This window comes from Schistocerca americana, chromosome 4, assembly GCF_021461395.2.
Source record: "Schistocerca americana isolate TAMUIC-IGC-003095 chromosome 4, iqSchAmer2.1, whole genome shotgun sequence".
Classification (NCBI taxonomy): Eukaryota; Metazoa; Arthropoda; class Insecta; order Orthoptera; family Acrididae; genus Schistocerca; species Schistocerca americana.
Genome location: NC_060122.1, coordinates 718,959,431 through 718,982,920, shown reverse-complemented (window position 1 = coordinate 718,982,920; position 23,490 = coordinate 718,959,431). Strand labels below are relative to the sequence as shown.

Sequence of the window (23,490 nt, the reverse complement as noted above, 5' to 3'; positions counted from 1 at the left end):
TCACTTAGAGGAAGCCTTCTTGGTTACCCAGGCCTGCCAACTCAAAGTTTGGTACAGATTTATTGATGACATCTTCATGATCTGGACTCACAGTGAAGAAGAACTCCAGAATTTCCTCTCCAACCTCAACTCCTTTGGTTCCATCAGACTCGGAATGTTGCTCTCCAGCAGGGATACGACTTCCTCAAATCCTGCCCTGAAATGAGATCCATCCTTCATGAAATCCTCCCCACTCCACCAAGAGTGTCTTTCCGCCATCCACCTAACCTTCGTAACCTGTTAGTTCATCCCTATGAAATCCCCAAACCACCTTCCCTACCCTATGGCTCCTATCCTTGTAACCGCCCCCGGTGTAAAACCTGTCCCATGCACCCTCCCACCACCACCTACTCCAGTCCTGTAATCCGGAAGGTGTACACGATCAAAGGCAGAGCCACGTGTGAAAGCACCCACGTGATTTACCAACTGACCTGCCTACACTGTGATGCATTCTATGTGGGAATGACCAGCAACAAACTGTCCATTCGCATGAATGGACACAGGCAGACAGTGTTTGTTGGTAATGAGGATCACCCTGTGGCTAAATGTGCCTTGGTGCACGGCCAGCACATCTTGGCACAGTGTTACATCGTCCGGGTTATCTGGATACTTCCCACTAACACCAACCTGTCAGAACTCCGGAGATGGGAACTTGCCCTTCAGTATATCCTCTCTTCTCGTTATCCGCCAGGCCTCAACCTCTGCTAATTTCAAGTTGCCGCCGCTCATACCTCACCTGTCTTTCAACAACATCTTTGCCTCTTTACTTCTGCCTTGACTGACATCTCTGCCCAAACTCTTTGCCTTTACAAATGTGTGCTTGTGTCTGTGGATGTGCGGATGGATATGTGTGTGTGTGCACGCGAGTGTATACCTGTCCTTTTTTCCCCCTAAGGTAAGTCTTTCCGCTCCCGGGAATGGGATGACTCCTTACCCTCTCACTTATAACCCACATCCTTTCGTCTTTCCCTCTCCTTCCCTCTTTCCTAATGAAGCAACGTTGGTTGCGAAAGCTAGAATTTTGTCTGTATGTTTGTGTTTGTTTGTGTGTCTATCGACCTGCCAGCGCTTTTGTTTGGTAAGTCTCATCATCTTTGTTTTTAGATATATTTGTTCATAAACAAGTTCACGAAGGTCCATTTGTTTTCTTTTGTCTTGGAAATGATGAAAATGTCAGCCAACCTGTTGCATGGCACATTTTTATTAGAACCCTTGACCAAGGTTTTGATAATTATAAAACTATCATCTTAAGATGGAGATTGTGATACCTAGAAATTGCACATTTTTTTGCAAAAGGTTCAAGTGAAACAGAAACATGAAATGCGGATAAAATACTGGAGACCAAGAGTATACACTTGTTACATATTGCGTTGGAAAGGTACAGATTAGAATAAGGATATTTCGCTCTTGTCAAGTAAAAATTTGCCTCAAAAATAATAAATCATGGTCATCCGTTAGCATCAATGTGAACTTCATGAATAAAACTGATCAACTAATGTAATAGGCTCTTAACTCAAGGTAGCTTCCGTGTAGAGGGTACCAAATGTGTAAGGGCAAGAAATGCACAAATAAACATGCTGAGTTGCTTACACAACACCACCAGACAAATAAAAGTTGTGTGTGATTACACATTAATAATCATCTTGAGTAACTTATGTCTAATCATTGGGGGGGGGGGGGGGGGGGAAACCCCTCGCATGTATATTGAATATTATAAGCATACCTTTAACAGTGCACGTCCACTACATTTAAAAAATGCAATTAAAAGTCATTATAACAGAAAATTTTTATAAAACATAATTTCATTAAAACAATTACAGGTGTTTTGGATAAGTCTTCCTTCTGTAGCAACATAGGCTGTTGCTCCAAATCCGTTGCTCCAAATAGATGAAATGTAGAGCTAAAAAATTGTTTAGCTTTCTGTGTAATTAAAATTGATGATGTAAAATAAAACATAGCGTCTTAAAATAGTTGTGTATTTTGGATTCATTTCTGGCGGTATGGCAACGGAACTGTAATGTGAACTGTCTAGTGCTGAACAACTGACAAGAGCAAGTATGTTTGAGGAAAATGACGTCCTCACCACAGTGCATGCAGCCTGTAAACAGCCGTTAAGTGGCCGTGAGTAAAGACATAACACCGTTGAGAAAATTCTTATTACTAAGCTGCAGCTGTTCATTTGAGATAAAACCATCTCTGTTAGCTAAATGTTTAAAAATCTTAAGTCCCTCCAATAAATATTACATAACATTTTCCTTCCTTATGCAAAATTACTGTTTCTGTTAATTTTCTCAGAATATGTTCAGAATTTAACAAAACTTCTGCATAGGTGTAATTGTATACGTTATTACCTCCCTCACTCAGTGATTACTCTTTACACTAAACTTCGAATGCCCTTCCAGTTGGTCCTGTATAATATCTTGGACAGTTATCACATATGTAACATTTTGTAAACATCTGAGTTGGTAAAAGGATACTCATTTACCCCAAGGGTGTATATTGGACACTATTATTGGTGAAAAATGTAACCTTACAACCACACATTTTAGTTAAGAGATGGCTAACCCTGTACGGCACTTTACCCAAAAAAGGTATTGATATAAACTTTTTGTTTTCCCCTGTAACTGTCCTTTTGTTATTGCCAAGCATTGAAAATTTTGCAGCTGTTTTATTATTTAGGATCTGGTCAACTCCACCTGGCTAATAGCCATTGTTGCTTGCAGTCATTTTGATCAGGCTTAATCAAAGCGTGATTTGTTGCTGAGTGGAAGAAAGCTACTTAATTGGCATGTGGATGAAAAGAGTCAGCTGGAATAAAGTTGTCTCAGTAAGTTGCTTTATGATGAACATTGCAGTTAATTTTACTATTCTGTATGATAACATCAAATCTAGTAAATTTAATTCACCATTCTGGTTTCGAAATTATTTTGTATGCTTAATTTTCTTACAAAAATTATTGGAAATGTCAAACAACTGTTATAAACTTTGGTTAGTGCCATCAAATGCAAAAATTAAATCATCAGTATAACCAGAAGCTTATTACTTAGTTCGGATTTTGATTAAGCTTTCTTCTTGGGGGGGAAAAAGAAATTGGATAAAGTACTAGCTAAAGGACTTCCCACATGGCTTAGTCAAATGATTGTTCATACAATTTACCATCAAACATAAAATAGTTGTACTTTAGCACTCTGCTCGATAAACTCACAAGTTCTGAGATTTGTAATTCTGTCAGTTTTTTACAATATAATAGGTTATTTTTGATGATCTTGAGTATCAAACCAGTTGGAGCATTTGTATGAAGGCTTGTAGTATCAAAAGAAAGCAAAGCAGTGTGAGATATACATTGTAGCAGTTTCAGTTTATTTATCAAATATAAACTATTTGCAACAGAAAATTTATTTTCAAAAACAAAGGATTCTTTAATTTGTGTGTGAATGGCTAGCTAATTTGTGACGAGCATTACATTTACTGTTCATAATCAGATGAGTTGGATGTCTGTCCTTGGGGATCTTAAATTGACTTCTCAAAACAGAAGGCTTAGGACCCATGTTCACTATCTATTTCTTTTGAAATTTCTAATAAGTTTCGTGGTATTACTTAAGCAGTTCTCAATCTCTTTTTACAGATCTGTGGTCAGGTCTGTATCTGCTTTGGTGGTGTCATTTTCCTAAAAAAAATTCAAAGTTGTAGCTACATATTGTCTTTCTAGTGCAACAAGGACAGTAATCCCTTTGTTATAGAGGTTTCATTGTTTTTCAGTTTACGGTTAATATTATTTGTTACCTTCTGCTCTTTAGCTAATATCCTGTATTTAGTAGTGACTTCTTTTTCTGGAATATTACTGCTTTCATTTGCCATCCTAACTTGTTGAGATTTATCCATTTTCATATGGTATAGACCAATTTTGAGATCGCATGCAAAATTCTCAATTACAGTAGGTTCTGTATTGTACTTTTAGTTTTTTAGGTAATTGTCTTGAATCACAGGTTATTAACATCCATTACAGAAACTTGCTGTCATCAGCTTGCTAGCATCAATATAATGAATGATCAGTATCTTTTAACAGAGTTACAAGTACTAACTTTTTCTTTACATCACATGACAAAGTTGGCCTATAATGATTATTTGTATGGTAAAGAATATAGGATATATTGACAGTGTAGCTGCCATCTTCTTGTGGTCACTGGCCATTGGCTAACAGATTGTGTTGTTTGGCTCTACAAAGATCTTCCTCAAATGGAAAGGGTAATTACCACAAACTTCACATCAGGGGGAGGGGGGGGGGGGGGACATGTTCCATATAGCAGAGATGCTGAGTCGGTGACTCCATTTTGGATTTTCCATTGCTTGAAGAAAACCATTTGCATGATATACAGGGTGTTTCACATTTCCTATTACAGACTACTAGTGGTTGTACAGGGAACTTAATAGATAAAGTTTCCAAAAGGAACATATGTTCAGAATTGTACTTTTGAATATAAAATAAATTATGATATCATATACCCTTTTTGTCTGACTACATCAACACCTGTAAGAAACAGGTACATTTGCAACTAGGAGTGCTGGCTGATGTGCTGCACTTTGACTTTGAAGCAAAGAGGACATCCTTCGTCACATAGAAGAGAACTCAATGATGAGTACTTGAAACATTGCCCATGCCAGAGGCTTCCACAGAGCACAAAGGTCAGAGCTCATTACCTCCACTGTTGTGTAGGAGACTTGAAAGTGATCCAATCTTCAGTCTTATTTTTCACCCAAACTGGGCATTTCTTGACTGGGGTTCCTTTTCAAAACTTTATCTTCTTGATCCACTCTAAAACCCATAGAAGACTCATTTGTATTAAACATATGTTATATATTTAGCTGTTGTTGTTCAGGTGGAGAAGACAAAAGTGTCATCCAGTAATAAGATAACAATATGACCTATATATTTAGCTGTTGTTGTTCAGGTGGAGAAGACAAAAGTGTCATCCAGTAATAAGATAACAATATGGCCTGAGACTTCGCCTACAAACAGCAGGAACAGTTGTTATGCATACTGTCATTTAGGCAACTTGATATGTTTATTTTTTTAAAAAGGAAGTAATGTCTGATGACAAAATATTGCTGATGTCTTGATTTGATGCAGTTTGTGATAATGTTTGTTCCCAACAATAAATTGTTAACTGCTCAGTTTACCTACAAGTTCTAGAACTTTCCATTGAAGTGGTGAGATGGAAATTCCCCAATTTCTGAGAAAGGCAGGGTCCATAGCTTCATCATAAGACTATACCGGGCACTGAGTTGAGTGTATCACAGTTCTTAATCAAAAGTAGCCTGACTTCTTCTGTGATTTTGATATTGGAAGGCATCACTGTGTGAAAGCCATAGGATTTCTTGTTGTTTTGAAGTACCAGTGTAAATAACATTCAGGCCTGTGCTGTACATGAGATGAGCAGATATTTAATCAATAAATCAACAAACAGTTGTGTTACTGTAATATTCATTCTTGTACTCCATCTTCTGTGAAGAGTTCTTTTTATATATTTCTTTCATTCCATTGTTCATTATGGCTTTGTCATAAATATTTCTTAAAAAATTTGATATTTTGTGATTTGCAGGTGGTGTCTGGTGCGCATGATTGGCTGTCCACTATGCAACCACAGCAAGCTGTGGAATGTGAACCAGATGTGTTGATCAAGGTATATATTGCTCTGTAATCTGTATAAATGTCTGAGTTATTTATTTGTACAGGAAATTACAACTTGTAATATTGGGAATATATATTTTTAACACCATAGGGATAATAAGCTGTTTATATTAGTGCAAAGAAGACTAATGTTACTTAGTTTTCTGTGCTGATATAAATGTAATCTGTGGGAACAAAAGTCATCAGAAAATAAATGTGATGTCTTACTAATGTTGCGAAGAATATTATTGTTACTTGGCAAATTTTTGTTTTGTGGAAATAAAGCTAGTGCTTTTTTATTTGTTTGTAAGGCTGGCTTTAGTCATCAGACTTATTTATCAGGTTATTTTACTTATTTTGCACATCCATCCATATCTTCTTTTATCCAGCATGTGGAATGATAGCATATGGCTCTCGGGTCTTGCACTTTCTACGTGTGTACATGCAAATCTTTGAGAGATGAAATAGTGAAGGCAGCAGAGAATCAAATAGGAAAAAGACAAGGCCTAATATAAATCCTTGGATAGTACAAAAGATATCGAATTTAATTGATGAAAGGAGAAAATATAAAAATGCAGTATATGAAGCAGGGTGAAAGGGAGTAAAAAGTCTAAAAAATGAGATTAATAGCCAAGTTCAAAATGCTGAGCCAAAATGGCCAGAGGACAAATGTAAGGATGTAGAAGCATATTTCAGTAGGGCAAAGACAGCTATCACCTACAGGAAAATTAAAGAGGCTTTTGGAGAAAAGAGAAGTAGATGTATGAATATTGAGAGCTCAGATGGAAAAACAGTCAAAAGCAAAGAATGGAAAGGTGAAAGGTGGAAGGAGTATATAGAGGGTCTGTACAAGGGAGATGAATTTAAGGGAATTTTATGGAAATGAAACGGGACATAGACAATGATGAGATGGGAGATATGATACTGTGAGATGATTTGACAGAGCACTGCAAGACCTAAGTTGAAACAAGGCTCTGGGAGTAGACATTGTTTTGTCAGGATTACTAACAACCTTGGGGGAGCCAGCTATGACAAAAATCTTCCATCTGGTAGGCAAGACATACGAGACAGAAGAAATATCCTCAGACTTCAAAAGGATGTAGTAAATCCAATTCCAAAGAAATCAAGTGCTGACAGGTGTAAGTATTATTGAACTATCAGGTTAATAAGTCATGGTTGCAAAATACTAACACAGATTTTTTGTAGAACAATGGAAAAGCTGGTAGAAGCCGGCCTTGGGGAAGATCAGTTTGGGGAAATGTAGGAACATGCGAGTCAGTACTGACCCTATGACTTGTCTTGGAAGATGGCAAACCTTTATCTACAGCATTCGTAGACTTAGAGAAGGCTTTTGACAGTATTGACTGGAATACTCTCTTTGAAATTCTGAAGGTAGCAGGGGTAAAGTACAAGGAGTGAAGACTATTTATAATTTGTTCAGTAACCATATGGCAGTTATAAGAATGAAGGAACGTGAAAGGGAAGCAGTTGTTGAGAAGGAAGTGAGACAGGGTTGTAGCCTATATTATTCAATCTGTACACTGAGCAAGTGATAAAGGAAACAAAAGAAAACTTTAGAGTAGGAATTAAAGTTCAGGGGCAAGAAATAAAATCTTTGAGGTTTTTTGATGACATTGTAATTCTGTCAGAAACAGCAAAGGACTTGAAAGAGCAGTTGAACGGAATGGACAGTATCTTGAAAGGAGGATTTAAGATGAACGTCAACAAAAGCAAAACAATGATAATAGAATATAGTCGAATTAAATCAGGTGATGCTGAGAGAATTAAGAAGTAGGTGAGTTTAGTTATTTGGGCAGCAGAATATCTGTATGAAGTATAGAGGATATAAAATATAAACTGGCAGTGACAAGAAAAGCATTTCTGAAGAAAAGAAATATGTTAACATTCAAATCTAGATTTAAGTGTTAGGAAGCCTTTTCTGAAAGTATTTATATGGAGTGTAGCCGTGTATTGAAGGGAAACATGAATGATAAACAGTTTAGACAAGAGAATCAAAGTTTTGAAATGTGGTGCTACAGGGTACAACAGAAGGATGCTGAAGATTAGGTGGGTAGATCACGTAACTAATGAGGAGCTACTGAGTAGAATTGGGTAGAAAAGAAATTTGTGGCCCATTCAGACTAGAAGAAGGGGTCAGTTGATAGGCCACATTCTGAGACATCAAGGGATCGCCAATTTAGTATTGGAGGGAAGTGTGGATGATGAAAGTTGTAGATAGAAATGAAAAGATGGATACAGTAAGCAGTTACTCAGAGATGAATAAGCTTGCACAGGATAGAGTAGCATAGAGAGCTTCATCAAACCAGTCTTTGGACTGAAGACCACAACAACAACAACAGCAATAACAACACCTATGTAAATTTATGTATACATTTATACTCTGCAAGCCACTTCATGGCGTGTGTTAGAGGGTACTTCTGATACCATTATCTGCTCCTCGCATCCCTGTTTCATTCATGAAATTCAGGAATGGCATGTGGGAAGATGATTGTTGGTAAACCTTTGAATTGACTCCAGTTTTTTTGGATTTTTTCATTGTGGTCATTTTGTATTACCTATGTGGGGGGGGGGGGGGGGGGGGAGGGAGGCATAGCAAAATGTTGTCCAATTCTTCCTTGCACTTAGGCATCTTTGTAATGCCTACTTGACAGTCCTGTGACTGAACTTCAAGTTACCGTATTTACTCGAATCTAAGCCTCACTTTTTTTCTGGTTTTTGTAATCCAAAAAACCGCCTGCGGCTTAGAATCGAGTGCAAAGCAAGCGGAAGTTCTGAAAAATGTTGGTAGGTGCGGCCACAACTAACTTCTGCTGTCGAATATATGTAGCGCTACACAGGCATACTTTGTAGGCACAAAGATAAATACTGGTGCCAAAACCTCTGCGTCAGTAAATAAATTTAAAAAAAAGGGTGGAAACTCTGCCCCGAGTTTCGACCACTGCAGTTTCATACATTATCCAACAAAGTAAATACAAATTCCGAATTGTTCATCTTCGAATGTAGCAGAATTTCAATGTACTATGAAAATCCGACTGGCAAGACTGTTTGGGATGTTTGTCAATATGGCCAACTCTACGTTCTGAATTTTTTCCTACCTGTGAGAAGAGATGGTTGCTAATAGGAACCTGATGAAATGTGAATCACATGCAGTATTCCCTTCACCATAAGAATAATACGAATATAAACATTTTGTCATGCATTCTTTCGTGTTTGCTGCTATTTCATTTAAATCCTGTCTGCCTAATAAACTACGAAACTAGAGTGAGACAACAGCAAACGCGGAAGAATGTACGTATCGTGTCATGTTTATATTCGTATTATTCTTATGCCTAATCTAAAGAAGCGGCCACAAAGATTTTCAAACGGAGAAAAATTTTCGCCTAACTCTCGTTCAGAACATGTTCTATCATACGCAATCTATTATTTGGTTCTTGTTTATCATTATCAGAGAAGGCAGCAGTGTAAGTAACAACAAATAGCAGTCTCTTGCCATTGTTTCGCTAATGAGACGATTCCTCTCTCTCTCTCTCTCTCTCTCTCTCTCTCTTTTATTTTATTTAAAAAAGCGGTGGTAGCGTGCACAAAAGCAATCCATGCCGCGAGCGGCGACAGGTCGTAAACACTCATTATCAGATTGCGACAAACAATGCATGACACAGTACAGTAATGCATTTTCAGCTTAGAGTGACGTAAACACCTATAACAAAGAGAACGGCACTTATCAGATCAAAGCAAAATAAGCAATCGATTCAAACCAGACGAAGCATGTGAAAAAGGAAGGGTACCCGTATAAATACGGACGGAGGACCTGACGCATAGCAACGGCTACCTGGTAAAGCTTAACTGCTAAGCTTACGACTCGAACCAAACTACTGTAGCTGTATCGTCATTCATTCGACCTAAATTGTGTCTCATATTACAATGGACCAACTTTGTTTTGATTTGGAGGTGCGGCCTGAAACTTTTCTCTCCCCTTGAATTTCGAGTCTCAAATTTCAGGTGCGGCTTATATTCGGAAATTTTTTTTCCCTTTATTTCAAGTCTCATTTTTCAGGTGCGGCTTAGATTTGAGTGCGGCTTAGATTCAAGTAAATACGGTACTTTTGATGTGTCTTGCCAGGAAGGTTGGATTTGTGGCTTTTTACTTTTAATCTTTAACTTGTGCACATTTTATAAAGATGACTATTTTATATGCCATGTTGGATCACTTCTTTGCTAGCCAGGCTATGGAACAGCTGACAGTTTGTGTTACCATTGCATATACTATTTTTACTATAATACCTGCTTTGCAATTACAAATCATGGACATGTGATGTAACTGTTCATTTTCCTTCTTTATTACTGTCATCTTGTGAGATTATAGTTTACAACTTGGCTTGATGAAGTTTTTAGCTACATACTGTCATAGTCTTGTTGGCCCTTCTATGTGTGCACATCACTGAATGACTGCAAATAATGATGGTGTTTTTCAATTCACTTTCCCCACTTTTTTACAATTTGAATAATCTGAAGATGGTTGCAGAAAACACTAAAACTAGTCATCATGCTGTAATCGTATACACAAAATTATGGTCTAGGCATTAAAAGTTTTTGCATTAAAACACTATTTTAAGACTGTTGTCCTCTTCCTGACAATGTCAGGCTTCACTAACACTACTTTTCATTAGATCTTGTCTATCTCTTCTGTTAATCAACAATGATATGGATCACGCATTGATAAGTGATACTCAGCAATTGACTGCACAATCATTTTCTAGGGCACTTCTTTCATGGATGAAAGATTCTTCTTTTGAACCTCAAGCTGGCATGTGCTTTTCCTACTATTTGTTTAATGTGGGCTTTCTGCTTTAGATTGCTCCAGATGGTTACTCCCAGGTATTTTATTGTATGTACTGTTTCCAGTGGTTTTTCATCAGTAATGTAATTGTACAGAAGTGGATTGCTTTGCCTATTTATGCACAATATGTTACATGTATTAACATTCATTGTCTACTGCCAGTCCTTGTATCTGTCATTAATCCTCTGATTGTCTTCCTGCAGCGTGCTGCAGTCTTCTGGTGTTGCTACCTTCTCATAAGCAAGTTGCAAACAGCCTCATGGAATTTCTGACATTATCCATTTAATCATTGACATAAATTGTAAGCAGTAATGGTAGTATCACACTTCGTTGAGGTGCTCCTGAAATTATCTTAACAACTGTTGATTTTGTTCCATTAAGAGCAATGTGTCGAATTTCATCAGCGAAGAAGTTCTGAATCCAGCCACAGGTCTGTTTTGATACTCTGTAGGCTTGTATTTTTTTTTACTAAAAGACAGTTCACAAAATGAAACTGTGTCAAATGTCTTCCTGAAGTTTGACTACATTGTGTAAGATAACCAACCTTATTTTTGTTGTCTCTTCTTTTAGCCTCTCTGGTAGCACACCAGTCCGTTGTGAAACTGAAAATCTTAACAAATAATGGATAATATTTATTTAATAATGTTTGCAACTCCATAGTTTTGGAGTCACTTTCTCACGTGTTTATTAAACTTGATGTCGAATTGTTGTGACAACAATTGGTTCCTTAACTTTGCAACACAAATAGCACATAAATCAGGTTATCTCTCACATAAAACAACAGTGCAGTGTCAGAATTTATCAGATTGATTATAATATTGTTGAAGCACAGTTTTCAGAAACACTATCAATGAATTGATTTTTGTTATAAAAGTATTCAAAACAAATATCAAGTGTGGTACAGAAAACAGTTCACACTTACATCACGTGCCACTCTAAACACAGTGTCTTACAGTAATCTATCAGAAAAGTTACACCACCAGTATTTTATTTGGTCCAGTTCTTAATGAAGATTGGAACTACTACTAGACGGGAAGCAATTTCTTTCACATAATCTCTGTAGAATTTTATGGATATCCCTTCTGGTCTATAGATGCCTTTCCACTATAAAGCAATTATAGTTGATTTTGTATTTCACAATCATTTATCTCAGTATTTGCCATTTTGGTATTTGTGCGATGATTGGGATGTGGGACCATGTTATGATCATCCATAGTCAAGCGGTTTTGGAAGACCGAATTCGGTATTTTGGCCTTCTTTCTGTCATGTGTTTCAGTGCAAGTATGGTCATGGAGTGACTTAATAAGTGATTTTTATCTGCTTACATAATAGCAAAACTTCTCAGGGTTTTGTCAGATCAGTTGGCAAAATTTTATTTTCAAATTCATTGGACACTTATCTCGTCACACTCCTTATGCTCATGTTCTCTTCATTCAACTTTTGTTTGTCACATACATTTTGACGTCCTTAATTTCTGATGAAGCTCTTATTGCTTTCATAGCAACATTCTAACATGTCTATTAAACTGCAATGGGTCTCTTCCACACCGTATTGAATGACGAATGGTGCTTTAAATTTTTATCCATTTATGGTCCATGTCTTCATCCTCAGAACTGAAAATTTGATGTTGACTGCACAGGTACCCGACCATTTGTATCCTATTGCACTTGTTAAGCAAAAATGTTTTCCTATCTTTCTTAACATCCCTTGTAACACCTGTAGTCATTGTTGCTATCACACCCTTATGATAACTTATGCCATCACCTACTTTAACCGATTCCAAAAGTTTGCATCTATTTGTTGCTGGGAGGTCTAAGATGTTACCCTCATGAGTTGGTCCTCTATGTGCCCGAAGTAAGTTTTGGACAAGACACTCAGAATAAAGTCACATGAATACCTGTGTCTGTCATTAGTTTTGATAGTATGACTACCCTATTCTGTAGCTTGCAAATTGAAGTCTTCATCATAGTATGGTCATCATCATAGTATGGTCAGTAAACTTGTTTCTAATATTCTGCAAGCTCTCTCTGAAGTCCTCTGCCACTACAGTTCATGATGTATGTAGTTTGTAAAAGCATGTTTGACCCACTTGTGATGCTTAACTTTACCAAGATTGTTTCACATTCAGAATCTGTAATAACCTCAGTAGACATTATCAAATTTCTCACAGCAAGAAATCCACTGCCACCATTGATGTCCATCCTGCGATTGCCATGTAGCCTATATTCCAATCTGAATTTAGAATTTTGTTGTACTTCTGGTTTCAACCAATTCTCTGTTCCTAATATTATCTAGTCATTATTAACTTTACTAAGTTTCTACTTGCTGTAAATATCTATCTATCTTTTCCTACATTGTTGATATTCCTACCTGGAGTTTCCGTTGTTTAACATTAAAAAGTGATGCTCTGATCCTAATAGTATCTAGGCATTCTAACTTTAATAAGTGGTACTGATCCTGGGACCTTACTTGGGATATTCCTGCTGTTTACTACGAGCTGCAGTTTTTGCTGTTACTGTGGATGTAATGGCCCTTGTGCTTGTTGATCTTGCAGCTCTGTGCTCCCACTCTTGTCTTGATCAGTATCTGCCATACAGGGTAGGGGATGTCAGTACTAGAGATATGTTTTTCTTTTAGGAGGATGTACAGGCTTTCTATTTCTTCCCTCCATGGCTCCAACTAGTGCTACTGGTGAGCATACACTAGCATCTTTGTCCTTCACAGGAAGCTCTTTCTTGGTCTGTGGACAGCTTCCATTGAGCTGCATCTTCATTGGTTAAGCTTCCATATTCATGTTTCTATGCCTGATTCAATGTTTTCACTGTGGTTTTGAGTTTTTTTGTTTTCTTTGATTTAATCAGGAAAACAAAATGACAGTTGTCTTAGCTCCCTGTTGCCTCTACCATTCATAAATTTATTGTGTGGTATATATCCCTGCCATTCTAGTAAAGCCAGTCAGTGCCCATGTGGAGTAGTAGGTGGCTCTTTACTAGGTTTTTGTTGGATACAACCTCTTAAGGAGTTAGTAACCTAAATATTTTGTGTCTTTTGGCCTTCAGTGCTTCACTTTGGAAAAATAAATGTGGTACAGTTTCATTCCACACACCACACAGTCTCCACTCAGAAGCTTCTTTCTCCACACTCATTGTTTGCAGATATTTCCTGAAGCTCCCATCGGCAGTTACTAGATTTATCATGAGTTTAATTTGCCTCCCATTCAAGCCCAAGATTGCAGAACTTCTCTTAAAACCTGATTTTTGGCATCGTTAGCTTGCCATGATTCTGTTTTTGAGGTTATTCCAATATTCTGTGTGTTTGTCTCCTGATCCAGCTATGTATTTTAGATTTTACCATCAACTTAGTGATGACTGAAACAGGTTCTGGTACAACAAATTGTGTTGTCACCTCTGCCCTGACCATCCTGTATCCTTGTTTACTACCACCAAATCTTGGGTGATTAGGGACCCACAGCAGGTTTACGCTGTTGCTTTCTCATAGCCTTACCAGAGGTTCATGGCATGATCCCATTGCAGGTGCTGATAGACATTTCAGAGTTGCTTGGCTGTCTGAATGAATATAGATGCTATGATCTTTCTGGCATCTAAGTAGTTTCTGCTCTGTGCACACTGTGAGTATGAGTACCTCCTGCTGTAGTACTGTAGCCATCTTCCTTAGAGAAATTAAACTCTGTAGAGTAGGGTGCACTCCACCTTTGTTTGTTTTCGACACATCAATAAACCAGACTGTGTCTCCTGAATGGTATCGTGGTTCATTCTTCCATTCTTCCCTACCTCCAATTGTTACATTGAATGGTTTTTTGAAGCACCTGAAGCTATTGTATAGTGAGCTGTCATTTCCCTGACCAATCCTTTATTTACCACATTCATTATATTAGTGTAAGACCTATATATACTAAAGGTTTTCAGTTTTTTAGTTGTATGCACTTGCCGCTGACTCATTTGTAACTCAAAAGATATACTGGCAGCATGTCAAGTACGGCCTCCATCCCGGCAGTGGGTGTGCTGCTAATTCTGGCTGTTTTAACTGGACAGGCCAGTCTCTGAACCTTCCTGAGCTCCTTAGCAACCTATTTTATAATCCTTAGCAATCACCGTTCTACTTAATTGCACTGTAGTATAGCCTCCATAAATTATCGTAAGTCTTGCTGTATAGATGTGTATCCTGTACGTGCTCCTTGGATTTGGACCTCAGTTTTTACCACTGGCCCATATAGTGTGCATGAAAGCACTTTTTGTCATGGAACTGATATTCTTTATGTGAGGGGTCCTTGTTAGTTTCGCATCCACCATTACTCCCTGGTATGTCACTACTCTCTTTAATGGTAGGATTTTACTGAACAGCTTAAGATTCCAGTATGTGTCGTGGAAATGCTTCCTGATGAATGGCACAACAACAATTTTTTTGGAACTGTCATTTTGATCCTGTTTCCTACACTAGTTTTGCACAATGTTCAGAGTGCATTGTGGCATTGTTTTATTGGTACTTACAAATTTGCTAAGTATTGCTATGACTGTGCTGTGTTTGAATCCATAGCAAAAATAATGTCTAGCATTTAAATCCTTAATAAGTTCATTCACCACTTAATTCCAGTAGTGGGGACAGAAGCTCATCTTGTGGACACACTCTGGTAGTGGTGGTGATCACCATCTTCAAATTCATCACGGTGGCTTCTACCTTTTGTCTACTCAGCATGGTCTTAATGCACCCACATGCACTGGTCTTAATGCCATGCTCTTCCGCAGCTCTTATCAGTGGGTTCCAGGCTGTGTTACTAAAAGCCCCTTCAATATCTGGGAAGAAGCAGAAAGCAACTACCTGAAAGTGTGCTTTCTCTTTCTTCCTAACAAGTTGGCAAAGTGCTGTTTCACATAATTTGCCTGGTTGAGTGTGTTGATTTTCATGTGGATGAGCTTTGGTTAACCTCCTTTCCCTAACATGCACATTAACAAGTTTTTCTAATGTCTTTAAAATAAAGGAAGACAAACTGGCCTTATATCCTTAGCTTTGGTGTGATTAAGACTACCTGGTTTTGGAATGAAAACAACCTTCACTTTTCTTCAAGCAATGTGAATGACTGCTGCTGCTGGACTAGTTCTAAACACTCTGCATAGGAATCTGATTAATCCGTCTCCTGCTTGTTGCAATGCAGCCAGAAAAATACCATCTGGACATGGTGACTTCGTGATGTTCCACTTAACTATTGTTTTATTGCACTCGGTTCTGAAGAATCTTGGTATCGTCGTGTTGAACTGAAATAACACATTGAGAACTGGTGTCAAGTAGGAGAGATTCAAATGATTCTGGTTTCATAATTCACCATACATAGAGGCAAACAGAAATGCATCTGCTTCTTTGTAATTCTACAAGGAAGGAGAATCACCCCCCTATGAAGCAACGTCATGGATTTGGTTAACATTCACAGTGATAGAATAAATGATTGAATTATTATTGTATCAGTGCATGTGAAAGGCTTTACAGTGTTGCCACAGTCAAAATCTCAGTTACTAACTGTATTAATCAGTAATTGTTGTTATCTGACCCCCCCCCCCCCCCAAACCCCCAAAAAAAAGAAATCAGTAAAATTATATTGTGAGAGTTCAGAATCTTGCTGTTGTTAAAGCAAAATAGGCTGTTGAAATTTAGAGGGTCTGAACTTCTACATCAGTTATTTTGTAGGTTAATTACTTTTATCTAATTACAAATATATTCTTAAAAAGTAATGAGTGCCTGTTTTACCTCCTATGCTGTTTATTAACTCACTTTTTGCCTGGGGTTTGACATTATCATCAGTTTAATTATCTGTGTGTTTTAATTACTCGGGATTCCAGTAAAACCAGTGCATCATTGTACTCATGAATGTAAATATAGACAACGGAGATATAAGCCTACAAGAGATTTTGCGTAAATAATAATTTTACATATTCTTTGACAGATAATGTATTACGCATGCACCTGGAGTGTATATATAGCATGAAAAAGTGGTTATTTTTTGGAGCAGAAAACAATGCCACCATCCACCGAATTTTCTTGAGGAAATAATCCAGAACAGGTTGAACTTTGAAGAGCCTCCCAAAGCTGTCCAGTTTCATGTTGTCATTGAAGTGCCAGAATGTCCAGATCTGTACAAGTCAATTATCACTCATAGTCTGTGAAAATATTGGGGTGGCCATTAGAGGGTCTGTTGACTAATAATCTTTCCATCTCTCTTTTCTTGAAAAATTGTTGTTGTTGTTGTTGTTGTTGTTGTCGTTGTGGCCTTCAGGCCGGAGACTGGTTTGATGCAGGTTTCCATGCGATTCTATCCTGTGCAAGCCTCTTCGTCTCTGAGTAACTACTGCAACCTATATACCTCTGCTCTGATCTGCTTAGTGTATTCATCTCTTGGTCACCATCTACGATTTTTGTCCTCCACACTTCCCTGCAATACTAAATTGGTGATCCCTTGATGCTCAGAATGTGTCCTACAAAACGATCCCTTCTTCTAGTCGGGTCGTGCCACAAATTCCGCTTCTCCCCAATTCTGTTCAGTACCGCCTCATTAGTTATGTGATCTACCCATCTGATCTTCAGCATTCTTCTGCACACCATGTTTTGATAGCTTCTATTCTCTTCTTGTCCAAACTAGTTATTGTTGATGTTGCACTTCCATACATAGCTACACTCTACACAAATACTTTAAGAAAGGATATCCACACACTTACATCTATACTCAATGTTAACAAATTTCTCTTCTTCAGAATTGCTTTCCTTGCCATAGCCAGTCTCCATTTTATATTCTCCCTACTTCAACAGACATCAGTTATTTTGCTTCCCAAATAGTAAAACTCATTTACTACTTTAAGCATCTCATTCCCTAATCTAATTCCTGCAGCATCACTTGATTTAATTCGATTACATTCCATTATCCTTGTTTTGTTGATGTTCATCTTATATCCTTCTTTCAAGACACTGTCCATTCAGTTCAACTGCTCTTCCAAGTACTTTGCTGCCTCTGACAGAATTAAAATGTTGTCGGCAAACCTCAAAGTTTTTATTTCTTCTCCATGGATTGTAATTCCGACTCCAAATTTTTCTTTTGTTTCCTTTACTGCTTGCTCAATATACAGTTTGAATAACATCGGGGATAGGCTACAACCCTGTCTCACTCCCTTGTCAATTACTGCTTCCCTTTGGTGCTCCTCGACTCTCATAACTGCCATTTGGTTTCTGTACAAACTGTAAATAGCCTTTTGGTCCCTATATTTATCCCTGCCACCTTCAGAATTTGAAATAGAGTATTCCAGTCAGCATTGTCAAAAGCTTTCTCTAAGTCTGCAAATGCTAGAAACGAAGCTTTGCTTTCCTTAACCTATCTTCTAAGAGAAGTCGTAGGGTCAGTATTCCCTTGAGTGTTCCAACCTTGCTACGGAATCCAAAATGATCTTCCCCGAAGGCGGCTTCTACCAATTTTTCCATTTGTCTGTAAAAAATTTGTTTTAGTATTTTGCAACAATGACTTATTAAACTGATAGTTGAGTAATTTTCACACCTGTTAGCACCTGCTTTCTTTGGGACTGGAATTATTATATTCTCCTAGAAGTCAGAGGGTATTTCGCCTGTCTCAAATGTCTTGCTCACCAGAAGGAAGAGTTTTGTCATGACTGGCTCATCCAAGGCTATCTGTAGCTCTAATGGAATGTTGTCTACTCCCAGGGCCTTGAAGAATTAGGCCAAGGAATTTCTTCATGTCTCTTCATGTAACAGGAGACCACTTGAGTGCGGGCAACATTTTGTGTTTCACTAAGATTTTATAGTGATAGGCTGCTCAACTCCATGCAAAAAAATCCAAACAACTTCTCACCAAACATCAAGCTAATCACAGAGGCTTCAGAGTCACATTTCATTGGTAATGTGATGACCTTAGGATGACCTTCAGATCATTGCAAGTGTGGTCGAATCAGTTTCTCATAAATCATAGTGAGAAAATGAGTCTTTCACATGAACAGAATCATCTTCATTGTTATTGCAAAACACGAGTAATCTCAGGGTCTGTCTGCAATGTGTTAACAATATATTAATGCAGTACTTATACCTCTTCACAGTATATGGGAGTGTTGAGGAGAAGATACTACATTTTATAATTTTAACACAAATAGAAGCTCAATGAAATGACGTTACTTTCAATAAAATGACATTACTTTCCCAGCAAATGATTGACATTTATCAGGCAAAGAGTTTGAAGCTGAGATGTAAAAATTTCAGAAAGAAGCATTGAGTATAAGTATTTATAAAGTGGAAGCTGAGAAAGGAAGTTTTGCATTTGTAGTTTTATGTGAATATTCCACCTAGATTGATAATATTTTTATTTCTTACACTTGACAAATGTTAAGTTTAATTGGTGGCCATTGTCAGTTCTTTTAAGATTAGACAAACTTGCTTTGTCACAAAAAAACCTCATATGTGAGCATAAGCTTTGTTTCCTTTTAAATGGTCTGATGATGGGCACTGAGTGAGAGAAGACTGAGAAGTGCTTTTTACTTTCATGACTGTCGCATGTAGTACGCCCTCTCTTTCTCTTATGTGGATAGTTCCTCATATCAGTGTGCCCGCAAGCACCAGATACCTCAGTCATTAGGTGGTAACCATTAAATTTCCTCCAGTTTACGCCATTCCTCAGCAATCTAATTATAAGTTTATATAGGGCAATTTTTCTTTTTCTGTCTTGCGAACCGTCAGCAAAACGTATCCCTAATTACTGTCAGCTTCCTCTAAGCCTGCCCTACATATTCTAATTACCATCATAAGATCCTCTGATTGATGACACAATAAAAATATGGACCCAGAAGTCCACTGGGCATTATTTCCTAACTATTTTACCATCATATACTATCATTCACCTAATTCATGACAAAATATCTTTTTCCGAAGTATTTGCCTTACTGACAATCTGGACATTTACTACATCACTTTATTCTCCCCCAAAGAACAACAGTACAACAATGTCACCATTCACTTAATAAACATTAATGTTTAATTGTCATCACTGCCCATTCATAAACCATTCCACCAGTTACATTGCTTCCCTATGCACTCAACAAACATATTTAAAATCAGCTGGTGTTTATGTATTCTCACAACCATCACTAATTTGACTCATTCCATAAGACAGTCACGTCTCTAGTCACTGTATTATCCTCTTTGGCTTATTATCAGTCATTCTCCTTGTTATACTGCCTCCACCAACCTGCTACTCATTCTTAATTTAGTTTACATATATGGTCTCACACTGTTAAACATACACAAAAAAGGGGGGCAATAAAAGGGGGGAAAATTGCAGTTTGGGTACATACATTAGCAATTGCCTTTCCTGTCCAATTTGTTTATTACCTGCCATAACATAAATTCACTTTGCAATATGTACAAAATTTGTAATGAAAAATAAAATATAAGGTGACCACTCTAAATAGTTCATATAGCCTGATGGGATACAGCTAACATTTTGATCAAATCTTCCGTGCTATTTGCACTCCTTTTTTGTACTGCATTTCTCTGACCACGGTTTCCTAGCCAGAATAGTGTAGTGTATCCCATCCCATTGTGATCTGGTAGTTACTATAAAATATTTGTTATTGTCACGAAAACAGTCATCTTCTTTTATTCTTTGAGCAACCTTCCTTGACAGTTCACACTTCTTTGTATATACCCCTTTATAGTCTTCACCAGTGGAGGTAATCTAACTGGTTCCTCATAATTCAATGAAAATAATTCCTGCAGGTTACCACTAAACCTTTCCTTAGTTATGAACACCCTGTTGAGGCCTCATTGGACCATTTTCTAAAATTTAAATGATCAAAATTACTCAGGTTTGGGGGCAGCTTGCACAGTTAATTTTACCATATAATCCATTTTTTCCCCTCAGTGGTTAATTTCCCATATTTTACTACTAATTTGTCCAACATAGACATAGGTTAGGTTAGGTTAGTGTTGTTTAACGTCCCGTCGACAATGAGGTCATTAGAGATGGAGCGCAAGCTCGGGTTAGGAAAGGACGGGGAAGGAAAACGGCCGTGCCCTTTCAAAGGAACCATCCCGGCATTTGCCTGAAACGATTTAGGGAAATCGCGGAAAACCTAAATCAGGATGGCTGGAGATGGGATTGAACCGCCGTCCTCCCGAATGCGAGTCCAGTGTGGTATCCACTGCGCCACCTCGCTCGTTAACATAGACATATATGACCTTGTTGGAGATGCTGTGTCTGTTGTTCATTCCTGCGTTATTACAAGCTCTGGGAATTCCTTGTTTGTGGTGGTGATTGGTTTATCCATACCTTGATTTTCAGAGTCTACATGTGGCATAACACTGTTTCTTTGATTGGAAGTGAAATTGTTTTATCTATAGTTGTTTTATCTATAGTTTATCCATAGTTGACTGGAATACTCAAATTCTAAAGGTGGCAGGCATAAAATACAGGTAGCGAAAGACTATTTTCATTTTGTACAGAAACCAGATGGCAGTTATAAGAGTCGAGGGACATGAAAGGGGAGCAGCAGTTGAAAAGGGAGTGAGACAGGGTTGTAGCCTGTCCCTGATGTTATTCAATCTGCATATTGAGCAAGCAGTACAGGAAACAAAAGAAAAATTCGGAGTAGGTATTTAAGTCCATGGAGAAGAAATAAAAACATTGAGGTTCGCCGATGACATTGTAATTCTGTCAGAGACAGCAAAGAACTTGGAAGAGCAGTTGAAGGGAATGAATAGTGTCTTGAAAGGAGGGTATAAGATGATCATCAACAAAAGCAAAACGAGGATAATGGAATGTAGTCGAATTAAGTCGGGTGATGCTGAGGGAATTAGATTAGGAAATGAGACACTTAAAGTAGTAAAAGAGTTTTGCTACTTGGGGAGCAAAATAACTGATGATGGTCGAAGTAGAGAGGATATAAAATGTAGACTGGCAATGGCAAGGAAAACGTTTCAGAAGAAGAGAAATTTGTTAACATCGAGTATAGATTTAGGATGTCGTTTCTGAAAGTATTTGTATTGAGTGTAGCCATGTATGGAAGTGAAACATGCACGATAAATAGTTTGGACAAGAAGGGAATAGAAGCTTTTGAAATGTGGCGCTACAGAAGAATGCTGAAGATTAGATGGGTAGATCACATAACTAATCAGGAGGTATTGAATAGAATTGGGGAGAAGAGGAGTTTGTGGCACAACTTGACAAGAAGAAGGGACCGGTTGGTAGGACATGTTCTGAGGCATCAAGGGATCACAGATTTAGCATTGGAGGGCAGCGTGGAGGGTAAAAATCATAGAGGGAGACCAAGAGATGAATACACTAAGCAGATTCAGAAGGATGTAGGTTGCAGTAAGTACTGGGAGATGAAGAAGCTTGCACAGGATAGAGTAGCATGGAGAGCTGCATCAAACTAGTGTCAGGACTGAAGACAACAACAACAACAACAACATAGTTCCTCTATGTTCTTTCTTAAAATTCTGCATATAGTAGAAGCCTTCTGTTCTTCTGAGTTCGGAGTGACCTCTGTTAGCACTTTAGGAAGAGGGAATTTAGCTATTAGATGAGTCCCTTTAAACAGTGGAAATAATTTTTTTTGTTTTATTTCCACAAATACTGTCAACATGCTGTCTAGTTTCCTTATTATCTTCGTACCTACTGTTATCAGTTACTGCCTATGAGCTGTTCCCAATTGACTCAGCATTCTGAATTATACGTTTAGTATTCTCTAATGTGATGCTTTTAACTTTACCATTAGTATTACTACTGCATTGGATACCACCACTCAAGGCCCAATAAAATTTTCAGATTCTAATCTGCTACCACTAACCTGGATTGCTGGAAATGCATTCCTTCAGTGTCAAAAGCTAATAAAACATCCTCCTCAATCTTCTTTCTTTTGGAAGCTGTGACACCTGTGAAATGAAGTTTAGTTATTTGGAGTGAAGGACGTGCTTCCATTTTCCCCGATTTTCCTCACAAAACCCCTGAGTATTATACTAACTTCACTTGCAGTATACACAACCATATCTACTCTTTTTCCCCATGATTGTTCATGTCACACATAAGTTATTTACTATAGGGGTTTCTCTCTCCACCTCTTCCAATAACTCATACTTGAACAACTGACCCTCTTGTAATCAGCTGTTATAAATGACAGGTTGCCATTCAAAGTACTTGGTTGGTGCAGCTGATTTTGCTGTCGTCCCTGTTCCTTAATTTCTATTTGTGGTGTCAAATTCATTATATTGTTTTGATGACCATAATTCTACCTGTTTTTATATTAATTGTTACTCCTTCTGTTAAAATTATTTCAGTACCTCTGTTTTCTATTGCGATTATAGTTTCCTTCTCCACTGACATCTGCAGAATTCGTCCTTTTGGTTTTAACTCTTTCTCCAGAACTGAATAAATAATCTACCTTATTTATGAATTCTATGAATTGCTCTGTACTGTTTCACTTTTTCCCTGCCATTACCTCCCACCCTCTCTCTATTAGGTGAATGACTGGCGAGTATTTCTATTGAACGGGATTCATTAACCGATTCATCTAAATACTTAGTTTTATTCAAATAATGTTCTACAAAATGCCATTTACCACCCATTCCTTCTGTATATGGCTTCAAAAAGTTCAAACTGTAAGTTTATTTTTGCTCCTTCTGACCAGAACTTTGATTTAAATCCCTATGAAAATTGTTTGCTTGATGTAAAACTCTCCAAGTTTGCCGTACCCCACTGGGCACTGTCTCCACCATAAATTGAACACTTTTGTGGCTACCCCAAGGTTTTTTTATTGCATTCTGAAAATATCTTAAGAATATTATGTGATGGACATCACCATTTGTTTAAGAATGGAAATATTGTTTAGAACTCCCTTCTTTATTTCATACTTAAGCTCATCTGAAATAC

The 23,490-nt window shown here is 37.7% G+C and overlaps 1 protein-coding gene across 1 annotated transcript in view; it reads left to right on the top strand.

The window, feature by feature from the left end:
- Positions 1-23,490, top strand: part of LOC124612950 (zinc finger and SCAN domain-containing protein 2-like) — a 187,004-nt gene that overhangs the window by 57,872 nt on the left and 105,642 nt on the right. The window contains exon 3 of the mRNA XM_047141466.1: positions 5,640-5,720. Coding sequence (XP_046997422.1) covers positions 5,640-5,720 — 81 coding nt within the window. The remainder of the gene's footprint in view (positions 1-5,639; positions 5,721-23,490) is intronic.